General features: G+C 33.3%; 1 protein-coding gene across 1 annotated transcript in view; it reads left to right on the forward strand.

Annotated features, from left to right (window-relative positions):
* Positions 1–18,242, forward strand: part of LOC136846650 (glutamate receptor ionotropic, NMDA 2B-like) — a 936,318-nt gene extending 918,076 nt beyond the window's left edge. The window contains exon 22 of the mRNA XM_067117625.1: positions 4,769–18,242. Coding sequence (XP_066973726.1) covers positions 4,769–4,814 — 46 coding nt within the window. The 3' untranslated portion in view covers positions 4,815–18,242. The remainder of the gene's footprint in view (positions 1–4,768) is intronic.
* The last annotated feature ends 1,954 nt before the right edge of the window (positions 18,243–20,196 follow it).

Below are 20,196 nucleotides of genomic sequence, written 5' to 3' on the forward strand. Positions count from 1 at the left end.
CTCTGCCAGAATTGCAGTGGTAACAAGAAAAGCTGCCACTGACTTCCATTTTTTTCATGAGTGTTTGTGTCATAAATTAGTGATCATAGATCGGGACTGTAGACTTTTTTTTTTTATATTGTATACGATATTTTAACCTGTCCTTCCCTCTCCTGTATTTTGCTCCTCCAGATGATTGGTGAGTGGCCCTTTTCCTACGGTATGCAGTGTGATGGCTAAGACAACATTGCATAATATACTGATTGCAAGTTTTGTGGAGAAGTGTCTTTTACTTTTACCAGAAGATAAGATTTCGTCATCTCAGTAGTGTAGATTGCTAAAGGCACAAATCAAGTTTAAACATTTATACCTTAGATCATTTTTTCCACATATCTCCACTTACAGGTTTAGGCTTTCAATGACTGTATTGTGTACTGTATAAGGAAATTAACTTGAGTAATAAGTGGAGATCTTGGTTCTTTATTGTATCTTTCTAGTATTTTTGCATAGGTGGCAACTAAGTTCTCTTAACTGTGTATTCCTGCATTGGCACTTGTTTTCAAACTGAATTAGAGAATATTATTATTATTATTATTATTATTATTATTATTATTATTATTATTATTATTATTATTATTATTATTATTATTATTTCTTGGAAGAAGACCTTTGAGACAAATTTCGCTGAAAAGAATGACACTCCTGCACGCCATTAAACTTACATATTTCTCCCTCTCAACTTATCGTATAAGTTTCTTCGCGTTGGCAAGTAAATTATAAAGCAGCTATCCGAAGTTCGTTTATTATCCCGCCGCTTCAGTAGACCTGGCTACCACTGAGAGAAGGGTAATGACATAACCCGTTTTCGGGTATAAACATTCCTTGCATGTAACCCTGGTGCCATTCACCTCTTATACACCAAGTTGAGAAGGCGAAATATAAGCTTAATGGCATGGAGGAGGTCCATTCTTTTTAACAATATTATTACTATTACTGTTATTATCATGATCATCATTATTATTACTGAGGACGACATGATGAAAGGTCTCCTGAAAATATCCACTAATTCCTTGAGCACAAAGTCCGGTGATTAAATCCTCCAAGGTCGACGCGTACAGTAGTAGCACAATGAATGCGAACAATTTTATTTGGGAAAACATTTTGCACCGTTAACCGTATACCCTAGCTTTCACGAAGCCTAGTCTTAAAATCAGCCACGACCCGATACGTCTCCGAAGGAGGGAAGGAGATAGCTTTTCGGAAGACTCTAGCACTCCGGGAATCCCAAGGAGTCCTCAGAAATCTTCATCCCATTCCTCACCTCAGCAGAAATCATAAGACTCATTTTCCCGGTTCAATATCATATATGTCTCTACACTACGCCCGTCTCTCTGTTTTTCATGTTTTCATATTTCTAAAGTTTTTTGATGCCATATTTCGCTTTGTTGGTTCTTTTTTGTCTTTCGTGAAAAGATTTCCAGATATTCGCCTTTTCCTTTTGCTATTATTATTATTATTATTATTATTATTATTATTATTATTATTATTATTATTATTATTATTATTATTATTAGTGTAATTAATGTATTATTCCTAAACTCCAGTAGGGATCATCCAAAGGATTTGCTTTTGAATGAGAAGTTAAATATTTAGTAACGTAAAGTTCAAGAAGTTAGACAGCTAAGTGGGGAGAGAGGAAAGAGAATGAATGCTATGTGAGAGGCAGGAAGAAATGTAGATAGCAGGGACTGAAGGAGTTGTTGCAAAGGACCTGTAATGCTTCCCATGATATGTAATATATATATATATATATATATATATATATATATATATATATATATATATATATATATATATATATATATATATATATATACAGTATATATATATATATATATTTATATATATATATATATATATATATATATATATATACTGTATATTTATTTATTTATTTTATTCACTGAATCCACAGTACAGTATCCTTTAGTTTTAAAAGTATCTCAGCTAGAAACTTTGTAGATTATTTGAGTGAAAGACGTCCCGTGTACAGAATGGTTCATTATCAATTTCCTTTTAGCAACAGGTGTCTTCAACTGAAGGACAGTGTGAACTGGCTATTTATGTATCACGTTCCTTTCATACTACCTGGTCATATTATCTGTTGTCTTAGCCACTGCATACTTTAGATTTGATGAATACAATAGTGTGTTACATTTCTCTATTTTGATTGTGTGCTGTAATGTATAAGTATGCTCGCAAGAAGAGTCCTTCTCTGTCAAATTAGATGAAGGTTTGCCTGATTGTTGGACTTGGTAGTGACTTGATCATGTTGAGGTGTTAGAAGTATATAGCAGAGTACCATAAATTCCAAATTGGTTCATATCTCTATGTGTTAATGTCGACGACCAAACAGTTCACAGATCACTGGAGTTTTCTGCCTTTGCCATCGGTATTCAGCCACACCTGCCATTTAATACCCATTTTGTCAGGTAGGATGGGCACCATTAACAAGAACTCTCATTGTCTCATTTCAGCACTTACAGTTTACTGAAAGTCGACCGATGTAAAACTTGTTATTACACAGTCCTGGTATTCTGTAGTCGGCAAAATACAAAAGAATCTCTTCGTCAGGTCCATTGGCTAGTTGACATATTAATCATTCCTATTTCTTTCTCCAATCCTTTTATCCTTTCTCATTCCTTTTTAAGAACATTGATACATATTTTAATGCCTCTCTTGCCACTCTTGAATATCATACATGTTTTTCATTTATGATATTCATCTTTGATATATAGTTATTAGATTAAATATTTAGTATTTTCCATTTCACAGTCAGTTGAAAATTCTTTACCATTGCTGATTATCCATCGTAGTCCTCCACTCCCAGTTTCATTTAATAAGTAATATTTCACTAGGCATATTTGTTTCTAATCTTCTGCTCTGTAGAAGTTATATGTTCCTTATTCCCAAAAATGAATCATTTCCAATTCAAATCCTATGAAGGCTGTAACAGTCTTTCATATTTTTTGTGTCTGAGCCTTTGTAATCCGTCCCAACAACCAAACATATTTATTGAAAATGCATTCTGAAAATCTGAGACTATTTGTTGAAAGTCTTGATTACATTGTGCTTGAAAAATCCTTAGTATTTGCAGGCAATAGTGAAGTACACCTAAATCAACTGTGCATCTAGTGTCAATCTTTATCCACAACACCTAGATGAAACCTAAATACAGTAATGTATCCACTCATCACTACATCTCTATATTTGGGATAAAATGGTCTTTAAATACATTTGCCCTTTATAAATAGTAAAATATCATTACGCTTGTAGTCCTAAACCAGTAGCTTGTAAAAATGTCAAAAGACTATTCAGTTTCACAGTTTTAATCTTTATGATGACCCAATGCATTTTTTTTTTCAATTTCTGCAGTAGATGCTTTCCATTTTCCCAAACTCCAGGAGTCTAAATGATTCAGCTGGAAGTTTTATTTACAAACGAATACTATTTGTTTTAATTATCAGTTATTTGTTCACTGAACTGTTTTCAACTACGACCTGAAACCAGGTCAGTTGTGCCTTCGTGAACATTTATGACATCTCGATGTAAACATTATCGAGTATTTTAAGATAATGTTTGTGTTAGCGTAACTGCAGTGCAGGTGCAACATTCTTAATATATCTGAGTATCAGCGTTTATTATCAGTCTACCTGTTACTGATATTATATATATATATATATATATATATATATATATATATATATATATATATATATATATATATATATATATATATATATATATATATATAAAATATATCTATATATATATAACATTATGAAAAAATTTAAACATTTTGAAAAATACTTTTGCCTCCTATACTGTCTCATGTTTTTTTTTTGTTTTATTTCAGAGAAGAAAGATGATATATTGCAATTTGTTCTTGTTTTAGGCTTTGAAATCTGAAATTGTGTGATGACTGTGCATTATTATGTACTGGAGATGGCGAAGGTCGTATCTAGTCTTTTTGTCAGTCCGTATTTTATGCTCTTATTAAACTGCCTTGTTTTGTTTTTGTTCATTTACTCTGTTCTGTGTTTTGTGTTGTGCCATTTGCTCTGTATGAGTTGAGGGGGATCTGGTTGTTTCATTCACAGCATTTGTTGTGTAGCAGGTGTTTGTATACGTGTGCACGTGTGACATCTGTTTTATTGTTAAATCATGTCTTTTGTAGCTTATATTTTATAAAAAAAAAAATACTACAGTATAGTACTTATTTCAGATCGCATCATACACTCAATTTGTATATCACTAATCTGAGATATTGATTAATCCATTTTTATTGAGGTTATTTAAGATCACATTAAGCTGTTTATTTAGTTCTGTTTGGTTACCATATTGCTTTAAGAAAAATATACATATATATTTTTTGTGGTATGAAAGGGTATATTTTTAAATCCCCAGACTAATTTTCATTTTTGTAGATTTTACAATTATACCAATATTTTATTGTTTTTTCCCTTTTATACCTTATTTATAAAAATTTTTATTATCTCTATTATCAAGCAATTTCAGTTTTTAAGTATGTAAAAAATCATTTGAATTTCTAGTGTTAATAAATTGCAAATTAATGTAATCGTTCAACAACATTTAAAAGCCTTTAGAGCTCACGCAGCATTAACTTCATAGGTAAATTGCTTACGTATAAACACAAATTCTTTGCACCAGTCGCTTGGTACATTAATCCTCCAAAGTCAGATAGGATAATTTGTTTTCTTCATTTCAGGCCAGCAGTATCAAATGAAATAGCTGAGATAGAGACGGTCCTATAGACGCAGGACCCCTCCACATTTCTGAGCAGGGGAAAGCTTCGTCTCCGCTACAGAAAATAAATCACAGCACGAACAGTGGTTTCACCACATAGGGGAGAACAACCTTGAACCTCCTGAATTACGGATAGTGATACAAAGCTCTTGATTCTTCAACATACACCATTACTCCTACCGAGACTGCCACTTTATGCTGTTTCCTGCAATTTCTTGCTGACCATTCCTGAAGCAACGGTTTCAGAATGTTAAATTGACTTTTTCCGCACAGAAGTCAAATCTGTTTTTGTGATAAGCAGTTCTCACTAGACTCATGCCAACATATAAATGTATGAATATACAGTATCTTGTATTAAGCGCTAAACTGCCTGTTTATACTGTACGTCTGAAGAAAACTCGTGAATATCCTAAATAGTTAAATAAGCATACACAGGATGTACTGTATTACCTTCTAATTAAAAATATGTATATGAATATGTACCCGTGTAACACACAGGACTTCTCCAGAACCGTAGTCTTTGGTACAGATGGAACAGTTCTACACAAACAAAAAATTCCACGACTGTTACAAAGTATTAGTTTTTTATTATAGAACACTAAAATCACCAACTCTTGCTATGTAACCACAATTATCTCTCTTAGCTGAGAACAGTTTTCATCTTTTACCATTTCATTTTGAATATCAATCTTCATGGCATCTGTAATTTACATGATAAAATTGTATGGTAAGTTTTCGGATAGATTCAGCAAAGATATATGTTGTCAAGTTTATTAACATAGCTCTGTTTCGACACTAGAGGTATGTCGAGCATTTTGCTTTAATTTCAGTGTTTACAGACAGAAGTGTTGGACCATATTTTCTCGTCCGTATAGTCACCCAGTGATGGGATTTGGGAGTTGACATGTTTTATGTTTATCTACCCAGTTTTTAACTTTCTGAAATGAACATTCCATTTAATTTTATTGTTTAAAAAAAAGAAGGTTTAGTTTGGTGCTAGGAGTAGACATTTGTGGTTTTACTATTTACTTCTGAAATGATGATGATGATGATGATAAACAAAGAGCAAGCTTCTTATTTAAGGTAAAATACCATAAATTCTGCTCTTTGATGTTAAGGTTATAGTATATTTTACTTGAGATAAATTTAGTACTTTTTGATTTTATAAATTATGAATATTTGCTACTTAGCCTTAGGTTGTGCAATTCATAGAGTATTGTATTTGAGGAAGCATCCTTTACTGGTTCACATTATAGATATATGGTGGTACTCAAACAGGCCTTTGACATTTCCTGCAGTAGATCCACCCCTTGAAGGACAGAAAATCGAAAGTCACGCAAACAGTAGGTAGCAGTAAGACTGTCTGCAAGACGTATACTTCTGGGATAAGCTAGGTCGCAACTTCATAGAGTGATGAGACAGTGTCAGTATCAGTTAAGCACCCCTTGCATAAAATGGGCATTCCTGTGTGTGCATATGTACATACTGTACATACTTACGTTAACATATGAGTGTGGAAATGATGGTTGTTGTTTACCTAACACATACCATACCAGCAACTCACTCTTACTTGAAGTGTATTCCAGAGCAGACTGGAAGAACCTGTATAGCGTACCTACACTTGTAGAATCAAGCTGGTATGTGTATTCGTTAAGAGATGCTGAAGAATTGTATTTTCATATTAAGACTTGCGTACTACTATTTAACCTTATAAGGATGAGTCAGGAATTCAAATAGAACACTACATGATTGATTATATGGAATACAGTGTGATGGATTCATTTGCTGACAGGGTTTATGTCAAATCAGTGTTACAGTGCACACTGTATGTTCAGTAGAGTTTATTTTCTCTGTAAGGGTTATGAAGTTGACTGAAATTATTGTAGGAGGAGCACATCTTTGTTATTTAAATTAATAGACAGAAGGCAAGGCCAGCCTAACCTGAGATGCATGTAATTTCTGTTTAGAATTTAAGAAAGTTTCAGATATTCTGCCCAACCTCATTTTTTAATTATAGTATGTTATGTAAGCCAGAGTTACTATATAATATATTAATTTCCAAATAAATGTTCTTTAAACATGCTACGAGACTGGAAATTTTGTCACTTTTCATTTTATCAGATAAAACATTGAGTCCACAGCATTTAGGTTCATCAGATGTGCACTAGATTCATGGATACGATTAAATAATTTCATGGAGCTAACAGTGGTATGAAATGAAGCTAGGCAAGACAAAACAAGGACTGCCAAATTTAGTAACTTTAACAGACCTCTTTTAGAGTAGCATTTTGCATAGTATTCAGCTTATACCCCCATTTGTTTAGCCTTTGTCATTCTGTTACCAAGGGTTAGATTTCCCATTAGGAATTTTCAGAACTCCCCAGTTAGGTAATAATCATCCTCATGAAGAGACAAGAGAACCTCCCCAACTCTGTTCAGTTTCTGCAATAGCAGTGCAGTACAAGCTTTGTGTGTATCAGTAGCTTAGATTAGAAGTGTTAGATTAGAAGTGTTGGTGTTACTATTGACTGCTCTTGTTTCTTTGCATGAAGATGTAAAGGAATTTGCCTTTCACCTTGCCTGTATCAGCCTTGTCTCTTGTGACTGAGAATAAAAACCGTAAGTGATGAGATGGCTTGGTTTGACATTGTGAAGATTATGACATCTATAAGCTACTGTTTAGAAAACCATCATAGTGATAGTTTAAGTGCCCTGTCAGCTACCATAAGATGTTTAGATTTAAAACCACATGTAATATGTCGACATGTGGCGTATAACACTGACTTGAATTTTTGGTCAGGGAGGTTTCTAAAACACATTTAGGATGGCATAATATCTAGCTTCATTGCAAACTGTATGTTGTTAATGTTATTTCGGAGAGCAAACTTAGGAAACTTTATTTACTACGATTAATATATATGAGGTTCAATACAAACTCATGTGATACCATGTTCTTTGTAGTATTGTAAAATTGTATAATTTCAGTATCAGAACTTTGATATAACAGGAAAAGCAAGGAGGCAAAATAACAAATGTGTAGTTTTTGTGGCTTAAAACCACAAACTAATATGTGAACTTGAGTCTCAGTCCCTTTCATAAATATAAGAAAAATATGGAATACATCTGCACAACATGCAGCTCTGTCGACATTCAGTTTGTTCATAGAAGAAATATTGCCTATTTTTAAATGATCAAAGAATTTGGATATTGTATCTGACATACAAGGAAATGAAAATCTACGTAATTGGTGGTAGGACTGTGTCCCATAAGAAATGCCTGTGTCTATTTTCCAGTGCCATTCTATCCATTATATCAAAATATTAATTTAACATTCACTACTAACTCGAACATTTTGTATGATTCCAGGTATGGAATCGTTACAGATGCAATATTTCAGCTGAAACCACTACAACTAGCATAGTTACATAACTTTTGGACTGGTGGAGGAAATCGAAATATGGGTACAGTAGTTATTGCCTTTTCACACTTTGATCAAGAAAGAGGCATATTCTGTAAAATTTCAATCATTATCACAGAGTACAGGTGACTGCACCACCTCTGCTAACTTTTAAAGAGATGGGTAACGTATTCAATGTTGAAAGTGATCTTACATGAGATGCTTTTTGGGTAAGGTTCTGCAAAACTCAAAATCTTTCTCAGGCACATTTTAAGACACCTTTGTGAGGTGAGCCAAACTGAAGTTGTTGAAGGTGATAAACTTCCAGGAATGTATGCATGGGAGTTATATTTTAATATTTACAATTATCCATCACTTTTGGTAAAGAGTGCCATAACATAACTGGAAAATGTACATAATTATTGTAAAAATTCTTTTGTAAATATTAATGTATATATACCTGTATAAAGGAAGGCAACATTTTTCATTGATGTGTGGAATTTAGAAATGAGTATATAACTGTGCTGTTTACCACCATGTCTTAATTACAGTATTCTAGAACAGCTGTAGATGTATATAACTTTGCTAAAGTCAATGAGTAAGGAAAATGTGATTAGTTTTTATATAAATAATAATGTGCTGTGAAAATATTTTATATGAGAAAAAAAGACATATTAGAAAATGTTCATGCATCTATTAACAAGAGAAGCTTGACCTGAAAATTAGATATTTTTAACAGCATAAACATTTATATCAGCAGTTAGCAAAGTGTTTCGAAAGTATGTACTGTACCTTTCAATTTCACCTAAAAATTAGAATGTAAATTTAAAATCGTCTTTTGAGTGACTAACAAACTTCGTAGAAGGAAGATTTGTAACTTCACGTTACAGTAGTATGAACTTGACCTCTTACCTTTAGTTCTGATTGCAGTTTCCATTTGGCTTATTTTTATCACAAACCGTCCGATTCTTAATTGAATGTGAAAACATTGCAGGCTGAAGCTATTTGCCTCTACGCTACAGAATGATATAAAGCCAACTTCCTAGAATATAAAGCTGCTTCCTTCATTTCTAGCACTTAAATTGTGATTGTTTTACAACAAACCTATTACTTTTATTGTCCAATTCATTTGTCATGAAATGCTCCCAGAAAAAGCTTAAGAAAATGAATTCCATAAATATGATGCATTAGTTTTTGTCACTGAATATGCCAAAGAGATACATATGAACAAGAACAGTAACAGTGGAATATAGTAAAAATTGGCAACTTGCAGAGAAGGCAACCACTTTTCATTTTAATATGTATGCACAAAATATGAAGCACTATAGTCGCATTGTCAATTTGTTAGCAAAAGCAATGGTAAAGCTTGAAAGTTGCAAGAACCTGCACAAAGAGAATCCTAATTATAGGAATCCTTAGATCAGGGTCAGTTTAAATTCTGAAACAAGTTCACCTCCGTATAACCGATTGGTGTAAGTAATTAGTTTCAAGGTCTTTAATGATCAGCCTGTTAGTGAAAGTAGTTTTTCATGTATGAACATTTTGCATTTACAGTTTGTATATATTTCCAAATGAGAACTTATAATTTTTCCCAGAAATACTTTGAAATATACAGTGTATAGTGCATATTGCATGTAATAGTCAACTGCAGAACTGTAAATGGTAGTGTTTAGGGTGTTGGTTAATGTATTGTTGATGTATAGAGAAAAAATATATACAGTACAGTACATAAATCAAGAAATTTAATAACAGTTGATTAATGCATAAGTAAAGAGCTATATTTGTAGTTAACTTCTGCATGCTCTTGCATATGTAAAATTATTTTGTACACTGCATCATTTAAATTTAAGTTTATAATCTGTAACCCCGTTGTTTGATTGGCGTTGGCTTAGAGAAGTTGATTTTCTCATCAGTCACTGATGTAAAATGAAGGATAAAAAATTTATGCATCAATGTTTTGTAAATTAAAAGTCATTTGTGTATTATGAACTAGGACATGTTTTTGTGTTGTGTAAAATTTATGTGTATGTTAAGATATTGATACCTAACCTGTGTTCAATAATGATTTAAGTGAAAAAGTAGTTAATCCATTCTATCTTTTCAGTGTGTCATTGTATGAGTAAGAATCTTCCTCACAAACATAATTGGATGATAAGTTCTTTGTTGCTCTTTATTTTATTATGTATAACTGTCATGTTATTATTTTGCTCTTTTTCTACTGATACTAAAATGTAAATGATGATGAATTTTTAGTGGTATTTTAAATGTTTTGTTCCTTCGTTTCTAAAAAATCTACAGTATATTTCTTGTACTGCTTTTGCAACAGCTTGAATTTTTAAGATTTTGTTATTTATATTTAAATATAAGTATCTTTTTTATAAGCTGATGTAGCTTTAAGCACTTTGTTTTGTATACTTCATCAAGACTTGTTTTGTTAGGTGGCTAGTTTATTTTCAGATGTCATACTGTGATCCATTTTCATGAACATGACACCCTTTAGATAACATCTTGTCATAACTTTCCACAGAAACACTGTACATAAACATATATCGAGATAGTTTGTGTACACACAAGGGCACGTTAAGTATTTATGCACGCATGCAGTGAAACAAGAAGAGTGGCCCAACTTGTGCCCATTGATTAAATTACAGATTACGAAACATTGGATAGAAGACTTTGTTTGCGTTTAATGGACACATGTAGCTGCTATCCCCCTATCAAGAATTCTGTACAGTATAGTGAAGCCAGCAAACCAATTATAACGTGTTTAAAAGATACATTTTTAAGTTATTAAGGAATATAACGTGTTTAAAAGACACAGTTTTGAGTTATTAAGGAATATGCTGCACCGGAACACTTACGAAAACCAGTTCTGCTCTAATCACAAACAGCTTGCTGCCTAACCATATTATACATGTAGAAATGGATTTCGAAAAAACAGAAGTACATACATTAACTTGTTTCAGCCAATAAAAATTTAAAAAAAGACACTGACACATGTAAAAACCATTTGTAAAATCTAACGTATTATGACACTTTTTTCCTAGCTCAATTTTGTTTTCAGTACAAACCAAACAGACCAGTGTTTTAATTTAGCACTTTTACCAGTGAGATTCCAACCTTTGAAAATAGTTCCAAAACCTTCAAAGTAATACTCGGAATGTGAAATACTAAAAAATGCAGTACTGTACACATATTCAGTACAGTGCTTCTAGAAATATTCTACTTTCTCAGCAATAAATTACAAATAATCATGATGCACTGTTTTGCTGTATGTTAGGGTAATATGTTTATTACTGGAAAAACTTTACTGGCCAAGATATTGTCCACTATAATACTGGTTATTCACTGTTTATATTTGAATCTGGAATATCTTATACCTAATTACAGATCTCACATGAATGGTAACTGACTGGCTGAAGAGAATGAAGAAGAGACATTTATCCCAAAGCTTGGTGGGTATTCATAGAAGCTGAGTTTACGGAAATAATAAACAAGTTTTAGAAATAAATACATTTTGGAAATTTTGTCAGAATGTTCATCATTTTCAATTTATCCAATTAATACATTTTTTTAGAACGAAATTATTAGGTAAAATTTAAATTTCTTTACCCAAGTCACACACTTTGAGTAAATCACGTTAAAGTTAAGTATTTTGATTTAGTGGACTGATTAAACTACATTAATAATAATAATAATAATAAATAAAAAGACCAATATCAAATGAAGATTATTATGGCTGGTAAGAAAGTTTTACCCTTATTACTTGCAGTTCAGTAAAAATTTCTGTGATGTGAAATGATACTGCTGGTATTTTAGGCTCATTGTGATTCTCATCTGTATTATAAACTGCCTATGTGTGACCTCTTTGCAAGTGTCTTGTTAGTTTCTATCTGTTGACATTATAGGTAAGTTCATCAAATCCAAAAAAGAGCAGAGCAACATCTTTGTCCAGTAAGGGTTTGGTGGTACAGTACAGCTAACGGTGGTCTCCCCAACAATCTGCTGAGTGTTGAAAGTCAAGTTTTAAGGTCCTGGAGGTTTTGACAGCAGTCCTCTTGCAGTCCCTTCCAACCTTACAACCTTCCATGTTATTTCACAGTTGAATATAGGGAACTATATGCTATTCTTGGCTAAATTTATTCAAATTCCTCCCTGTTTTATCCATTTTTGGAATCTTGACCACATTAAAGAACTCACAATCATCTCTGAAAGGAACATGTAGATTCTTCCCATATAAATTATAGCTTAACTCTAGTATTGTGTAGATTCTTTCCACATAAATTATAGCTTAACTCAAGTATTGGATCATGAATGTTTAACCCTTGAATGCAACTTAAAACAAGCACCACCATAGCTGCTAGTCAGGTGAGTGAGACAAAGGTGTGGAGCAATGATGGTCTGAGAGTCTTGAATATCTTGTGTAGAAACAATTGTCGTATCTTGGGACTGACAGATTTTGATGGAGGATCGACAAAATTTGGCACGAAGTTTTAAAAAGTAAACTAGGCCTTCATTAGTGCTATTGATGGATGGTTTAAGGTTGTGTGACCTGCCAGCTTTGGCAAAGCATACAAGTACTGCAAAGTGATTACCCCATTCTTGTTCTGCTGTATGATGAGAGCATCTATGCGTGCTGAAGTCTGGTTGTGAAAGAAAAACACCTATCTTACTTTTCTAAAGATGGTTACCTTCTCATTTTCACTACTAACCTTATCCTTTGAGGAATTACAATGATATTCTTCACACTTTGATAAGCATTATTTTTGTGCATAGAACCTGTACAACTTTATTTTTGCGCAGAGAATGAGAATCTACACATTGTATTGACATTCTTAATTCATTCATTAGCGTAATATGTAAAGCAGGTTTCATTATGTTTATTGATGCTAAGTGATTCTATCACTTTTCAGTAATAAGTCTCCAATTGTTGTATTTTGATGATTAAACATACAGCAGCATGTGGCCATAGACTTAACCATTTATGACTAGGAGAAAAGTAAGTTACACAACAGTCACTGCCACATTCATACTTTGCTGAACTGTGGGTGAACCCAGTGCACAGATCTACAAAATTAACCACTCCATACATCTACACAGAAGGCTCAACAGTAGTGAACTGAACCCCCTTCCTACACATTGCCATTTAGTAAAGCCATTTCTTCCCTCCTCCTCCCTACCAAGACTTCCTCATTGTACACTTTTCACGAACATATTCTCCATGCTGTCCACATAAGCAAACTATCTCAAAATATTCAGAACCTCTCTCGTTTACACATCCTAACATGTATCTCATCATAAACGTTGACACTTTTCTTAACTACTCGTCTTCAGTATTGTAGATCCTTTAAACCCTCCACATTACCTCTGTCAGTTTGCACATGAACTTTTTCTACGAGGTACGCCATAAACAACTTTTTCATTACTTTTCAACTTCTTTATGGGTGTATTGTTCAAGCACTTGAACTATGCACTCCCTGGTAGTCAAAACCCATTTACACACACACACACATATTCATGCACAATTGCACTTCAGCTATCATATTTATTCTCGTTGTTCATGAAACCCAAATATATCAGAATTTTTGGTTATCAGATTATCATTAATTAAATGTGAGTGAAATAAGTCGATATCAGTAAAATCATTTTACTTGTTTATGTCTTAAAGGTTTCATCATCATTTACATATAATTTTATATTTTGGTTTTCAACCACAAAAGTTGTAATTCCATTTCCTCATTTGCAAATATTAGCATTTTATTTTGTCAGGCCTGAATTTTCCCGCATTATAAATTGCAGTTATTGATCCTCAGGAAGGGTTTACTGATGTAACTTCATACTTCTACTTTTAATAGCACCAATTTCTAATGCTTTTTTTTCAGTCCTCCATGATACATATGTGAGTATCGATTCCCACATCAACTTATAAGCCATGTGACTATTTGCTCAAATCAGCTAGTCTATTGAACAGAATGAGTGCTCTTGAAGCTTCTGAAAGAGCAAACCTCGTAGATTTTATAAGTCAGTAGATGGTAGAGTCAAAGATGTAAGAAGGCTGTTATTCTAGATGATGACAATGGTGTAAGCATTTCATGAAAAACTCTCCTTAATCCCAACTTTCAGGTCATTTTGTTCAGAGATTTAACATGTAGTCTTTGACAGAATACGGTATTGTGTATTCAGTCCATTAATTAGTACTGTTTAATATTTTTTCTACAACTCCAAGTTTTTCTTCCAAGTCATGTTCATTACATGTACAGTAACTATAATTTTGCATTGTGGACAATGGTTAGCCTTGTTACATATTTAAGATCAGAGCCATTATGTCATAAAACCATAGTTTGGCTGGATTTAAAAAGCCCTGCAGTCTTCTTTTGCTATTTCAAGCCTTCATCATACATGAGATGGAATAAAGCCTCTTCCATCATTTGATCACTATTTGTATAAGATATGTATATTGATACAGTATGCTGTATGTCATTATGATAGAACATGCAGTTGAATGTATACAGTATATGTCTGTAAATATCAGAATTGTATTAATAAATCCTGATAAACATTTAAAGGTGGACTGTTATCATAAATAAAGGACAAGAGTATATTATTGACTGTACTGTGTATAAAAGTGTCAGTTTTACTACAGTACATCTAAGTATTTGGTTCATTTGACATTGAATTACGAAACTTTTGATTCTCTATATATATACTGTATATTGTAAGCCCATTTACCATTCAGTGACCGCATATTCACATCCGTACATGATTTTGTTCTAGAAAATCATCAGTTATCTGTCAACACACGAAGATTATCTTATAACAGTTTCATTCATTCACTTCGCACATGTACCAGGATTTATATAAGTGATTATGTAAAGATATTTCTGTCCAAAGATGATTATGATAATACTCATAATGCTGTACTGAATAAGTCAATGTATAATGTGTAAGTAAAATAAAATGTATAGGTGCTTACATAATTCTCAGATTCATTGAGAAGGAAATAACTGTATGCATAGTTAATGTATTTGGTACTCATAAGGCCTTGACAAAGTTTTGCTACTCATTAGTAGTAAATGTATATACACAACCTGAACAGAAAGTAAACCTTCATGGGGATATATAATATATATTACATGGTGTATGTGTATGTGTCATACAACCTTTATATAGGAGGGTTAGAGATGTGTATGAATGTATGATACCAGACAAAAACTTAAATGTATCTGTAAAAGCTTCTAACCAGTGGTTTCACCGCTTTAGTTGGCAAATAATACTCCTACTAGTAGTTACATATTATGTGCTCCGTGCTTCAGCCAACTTCAAAGAGGGACACACCTGGGAAGTTCCTAGAAGAAAATGTGTAAGGAAAGAAAAGATTGCTTGAAGGAGAAGTTCCTTCAAGTCTTTTACGCTCCTCTGAAGTGATTCACTTGATCTCCATGACTTTCTCTCTTGTGAATGTTGCTGTAGTCATCATAAAGTGGCTCCCAGTATTGAAGCATGTTTCTGGCTACACTGTATCCTTCTTTGGGGCTGGTTTTGGGCAATGTTCTTAAATGGCAACTACAGCTGCTATGTGTGTGTCCGTGGCGCGGTTGTGTCTGTATGTGTCTGTCTGTTCGCGTCTTGGGGAAGACAACGCTCACGCCTAAATATCAGTCTGTTTTAAGTCAGACTTTTTGAGGCAAGTCTTAGTAATTCACTGCTCAGAAGGCCAATCCCACGATATGATAATTTCATGTATATTTACCTTTCTCCTTTTGTGTCGGTAAATTACACTTCACTAATATCCCTTTTTTTCACATTTCTCATGTGAACCCATTGCACAAATTGTACAAGAGCTTGTGTGGGTATACTCATATACACATTTATACACCCAAACAAATAAAAGTATTGTACATATTTAACACACAAGTGTGTATATATTCTCACAAGTGTAAGTACATTTTTACATACATAAACATAAATACTCTGTTGACCCAACTGAGCCAGGAGGAAGGAATTGCTGAACTACGCCATTTATAGTAAGGTTATTGTGTAACATCCACTCATTCACTACTGATCAGTCCAAAAGCTCAATCCTGTACGTATACAGGATATTCATATACAAGTGTTAAACAAGTACTCATTCATATAAATTTTTTACCTGTGCGTCCACCCACATTCTAAATTACATTGCATGCAAGCTCATATACTGTTCATGCATACATTTAAACACATCGTAGATACTTAAATGCTTGTATTCCTTCACATACATAAAAAGAGAAATGACAAGACTTAGGTTTCCACTACCTTAATAAGTGCTTAGAATTTCATAAAAATCAAGGTAGCTGGTTAAGTGTTCTGTAAGCATTGTTACAAAATTATATGCACACTTACATAGCATAAACACATTTAATATATACGAGTATACATACTGTTTTTATACATGCTGCGTATGCGCAGTATGTATGGAAAGCGTATTTTTTTGGTTGAGGGGATGGTGAGGCATACATATGCAGAAATAATTACATCACATCCTGTGTATGTACCCTTGTATGCATAGTATATGTATGTGGGTGGTTGGATATATACATTCACTTAAATATGCACAAATACATTCAAACAGGTTACTTATACTCGCACACACATATTAGTAAAAGATTTAAAACGATCTGCCTTTGTACGAGTATCGATGGGTTTGGTCTTATGTAGGTTCATCCTATTGCTTATACCAAACCTCTTCTATGCCTGGAAGGTGTATTGCATTTACCTTCCTTGTCGGAAGTTCATGGAATACTAATTATTTCATTTTAAAATTCAAGATATGTTTTTCTTGAAATTATGCTAAATGGTAATACTGTCTATAAATTTTTATAAGTAGGGCTTTGAATTTTGTTGTAGTGATTTTGAATTTTGAGACATTACTAAAAGCAGAATTGAAGCTAACATGTTGAAGCATTCTACTATATTTGAATGAGGTTCATATAGAGCTTATAAGTAGTGTAGATTAAAAAATCCAAGTATAAATTAAGGAAGAAACTGCTGCTCTAAATATTTATTGCAGCAGAACACAGCACAGTATACATGCTTTTGTCTGGCAGTTTTTAAATATATATTTTTTTTTTTAGGAAACATAAATAATTGGCACTGCTTATAACATGCTGCTCAACTGTGTTCATTTGTAATTTGAAGATAGTGTAATGAATTTTGCGCGATACCCAATATTTTTAACATGTAGGAATGATTACTTAAGGATGTTTGGTATAAGACATAGGACTTGTGTCTTTGTTGCTCTCAGCTTGTATATGGTAGTCTTCATATGTACACTAAGTGTTCTGTAAGAATTGTATTTGTACTCAGATTCTGAATAACTTTCCGAGGGGAAAAAAGGCCAATATACAGTACTTGAATGTAAACACCGATTTAATGTTGTCGATACCATATTGATGAAAAAACAGGCTGGTTGGCCCATTCAGATTTGTTTGTTCGTGCTCTTCCGTTCATAGTTTGAGTACAGTTATTTACATTCTTATTTTGCACGAATTTCAATGATGTTTAGAAGCTGTTTTGAAGACTCTCTGTGTACAGGCTGAGAAATTAGAAGCAATATTTTAATTGCTTAATTTCTGTCCAATGTTGCTGAACTTCAGGTACAAATAAATTGATACTGTGGTTACCAGAGCATATGATTATTATTATACTATCCACTTTCAACTTTTTCCCAGCCAAGGATCCTTCAAAATTTATCGCATCAAATGATGAAAAAAAAATTGTCAGTTTTAATAAAGAGCATTAATCTTTTTATTTTGCCTGCAAGTCACTTTAAGATACAGTAATTATGATTATATGACAAATAATAATTATGATAAATTTAATTTTCTTTTACTAATATGTCCATATTATGAGACTGAGATGTCATCCATGTCGGTGTTCCAATAATAATTTCTGTGTCGGGGTCCCAAGAGGTGGCAACGAAAGCGTGTTATTGTTGTTGTTATTTTTATATGGTCTGTTGTTGTACGTGAAGTTTATAACAATAAAAGTATTCTTGTGTATTGATTAGAGTTTTATTCTTCTTACAGAGCTCCAGCATTTGGTTGAGGGGAATTCTTGGACGCCTACTTCCAGAAAATAATCTGTAACATAACCTTATTGCCATGGTGTGAAGTTATTGATAACAAACTTCATTGCAGTACTTAGTTCATAGAGAAATTGCTAATGCTAATGCAGACAAGGCACCGGCAGACTAAAAAGGAATGGTATCTCAGAAGAAATAAAAGATGAATTTCATATAAAACTGCAGGATGCTATAGATGAAATACCAGAAAGAGATATGAGAATTTTTTTGGTGAAATGAATGCAAAAGTTGGTAGGAACAATGCAGGTATAGAAAATGTAATGGGCAAGGAGGGCCTGGGAGAGAGACTGTAAACAAAACTGGATGTCTACCAATGATCTTAGCCAATGATCAAGAGAAGAGGAAGGTTATGAGCTAAGGAGGAGCAGATGTAGTGATCATGAACTTGTCATTACCACAATAAAGTTGAAATTATAAGCACCCAACAAAAACTTTGACAGAGTATCAGGTTTAGTACAGTAAAGTTTTTTGATGAACTTCGAGAGGAATTTGCAGTTGAATATTGAAATAGATTTGCAGTTCTAGAAACCATATCTGAGGAGGAGCAGCAATGTACTAGCACTTGTTTGACATCAATATGTCAGTCTACCGGAAAAGAAATACTATACTGGAATAGTAAAATTAAATGAAGATCAAGATGATGATGATGACAAAACCATGCATTTAGGGAGTCTCATTGGTATTAGGGTAGCCCATAGAAACGTTACTGAAGTATCCATGGGTGAAAAAAGAAGAGAATACTTGGAGAAAGGAGGGATGAATCAATAATAACATTGGAACCAATGTTGAGCAGTTCACTTTTTAAGATCAAGAGTAAGATATTGTGGGGATACAGTAATCTGGTTATAATTGATTTTACAGTTATTGAGGTGGAATCAGTGATAAAGAAACTCAGAAGAGAGAAAACACCAGGGGATGATGATACCACCTGAGAGCAGAGTTTACCTGAAACTACAGACACCACATGTACCAACTAAAATGTTTTGCACTATATGGAATGAGAAAACAAAGGCTGAGCATTAGGAACTGGAAGACATAGGAAAGGTACCAAAGAAAAATGACCAAGGGGCATTGCACTTACGTCAATTGTAATGAAAATATTCATTAGGTTTATTCGCAATAGGTGGAGAAAGAAATTGATAAAAAGCTTAGAGGTGACAAGCTGGTATTACAATAAGTTGGAGTTGCAGGAATCAAATATATGTAAGGAATTTAAAAATGCCCTTCTGATGGCTTTTGTTGATTACAAGAAGGCATTTGACAGTGTCCACAATCCAGTATTATGGGAAGGCCTGATGCCATTAAGGCATCCCTATTAAATTGTACATACCAATTAAAATTATTCATTAATGAAGTGGATGCAAAGGTAATGTTGATGGTGTCTTATCAAAAGAATTTGTAGTAAGCAGAGAGGTGCTACAAGATCATGTTATTTCATCTTTGTTGATTGCCCTTCTCATAGGTTTTGTAATGAAAAAAAAAAGAGGTCAGAGGTGGAAGAGGTTTAGATAGGGGTTGCAACAGAAAGAAGACAGTTGCAACAGAAAGAAGACAGACTTTGGAATATGCAGATGATGTTGTTTTAATCAGCAAAACGCCACAATATTTACAAAGCTTGCTCAATAGGATGCTTCGTATGACTACAGAGATGGTGCTCAAAACAAGGCTAAGAAAAAGAGAAGTAATGAGGACAGGGTATGCAGAAAGGGATAAAACAACACTAGATGGAGAAAGGATTAATGAAGCTGAATTTTTCAAACATCTAGGGGCAATAATAGCAGTACAGGTTTTCTTGTCTTGGAACTTAGTGAGAGACGAAAAAAAAAAATCAGAGTGAGAGACTAAAAATAAAATCAGACATTGCACAGGCTAA

Source organism: Macrobrachium rosenbergii, chromosome 15 (genome assembly GCF_040412425.1).
Source record: "Macrobrachium rosenbergii isolate ZJJX-2024 chromosome 15, ASM4041242v1, whole genome shotgun sequence".
Lineage (NCBI taxonomy): Eukaryota > Metazoa > Arthropoda > Malacostraca > Decapoda > Palaemonidae > Macrobrachium > Macrobrachium rosenbergii.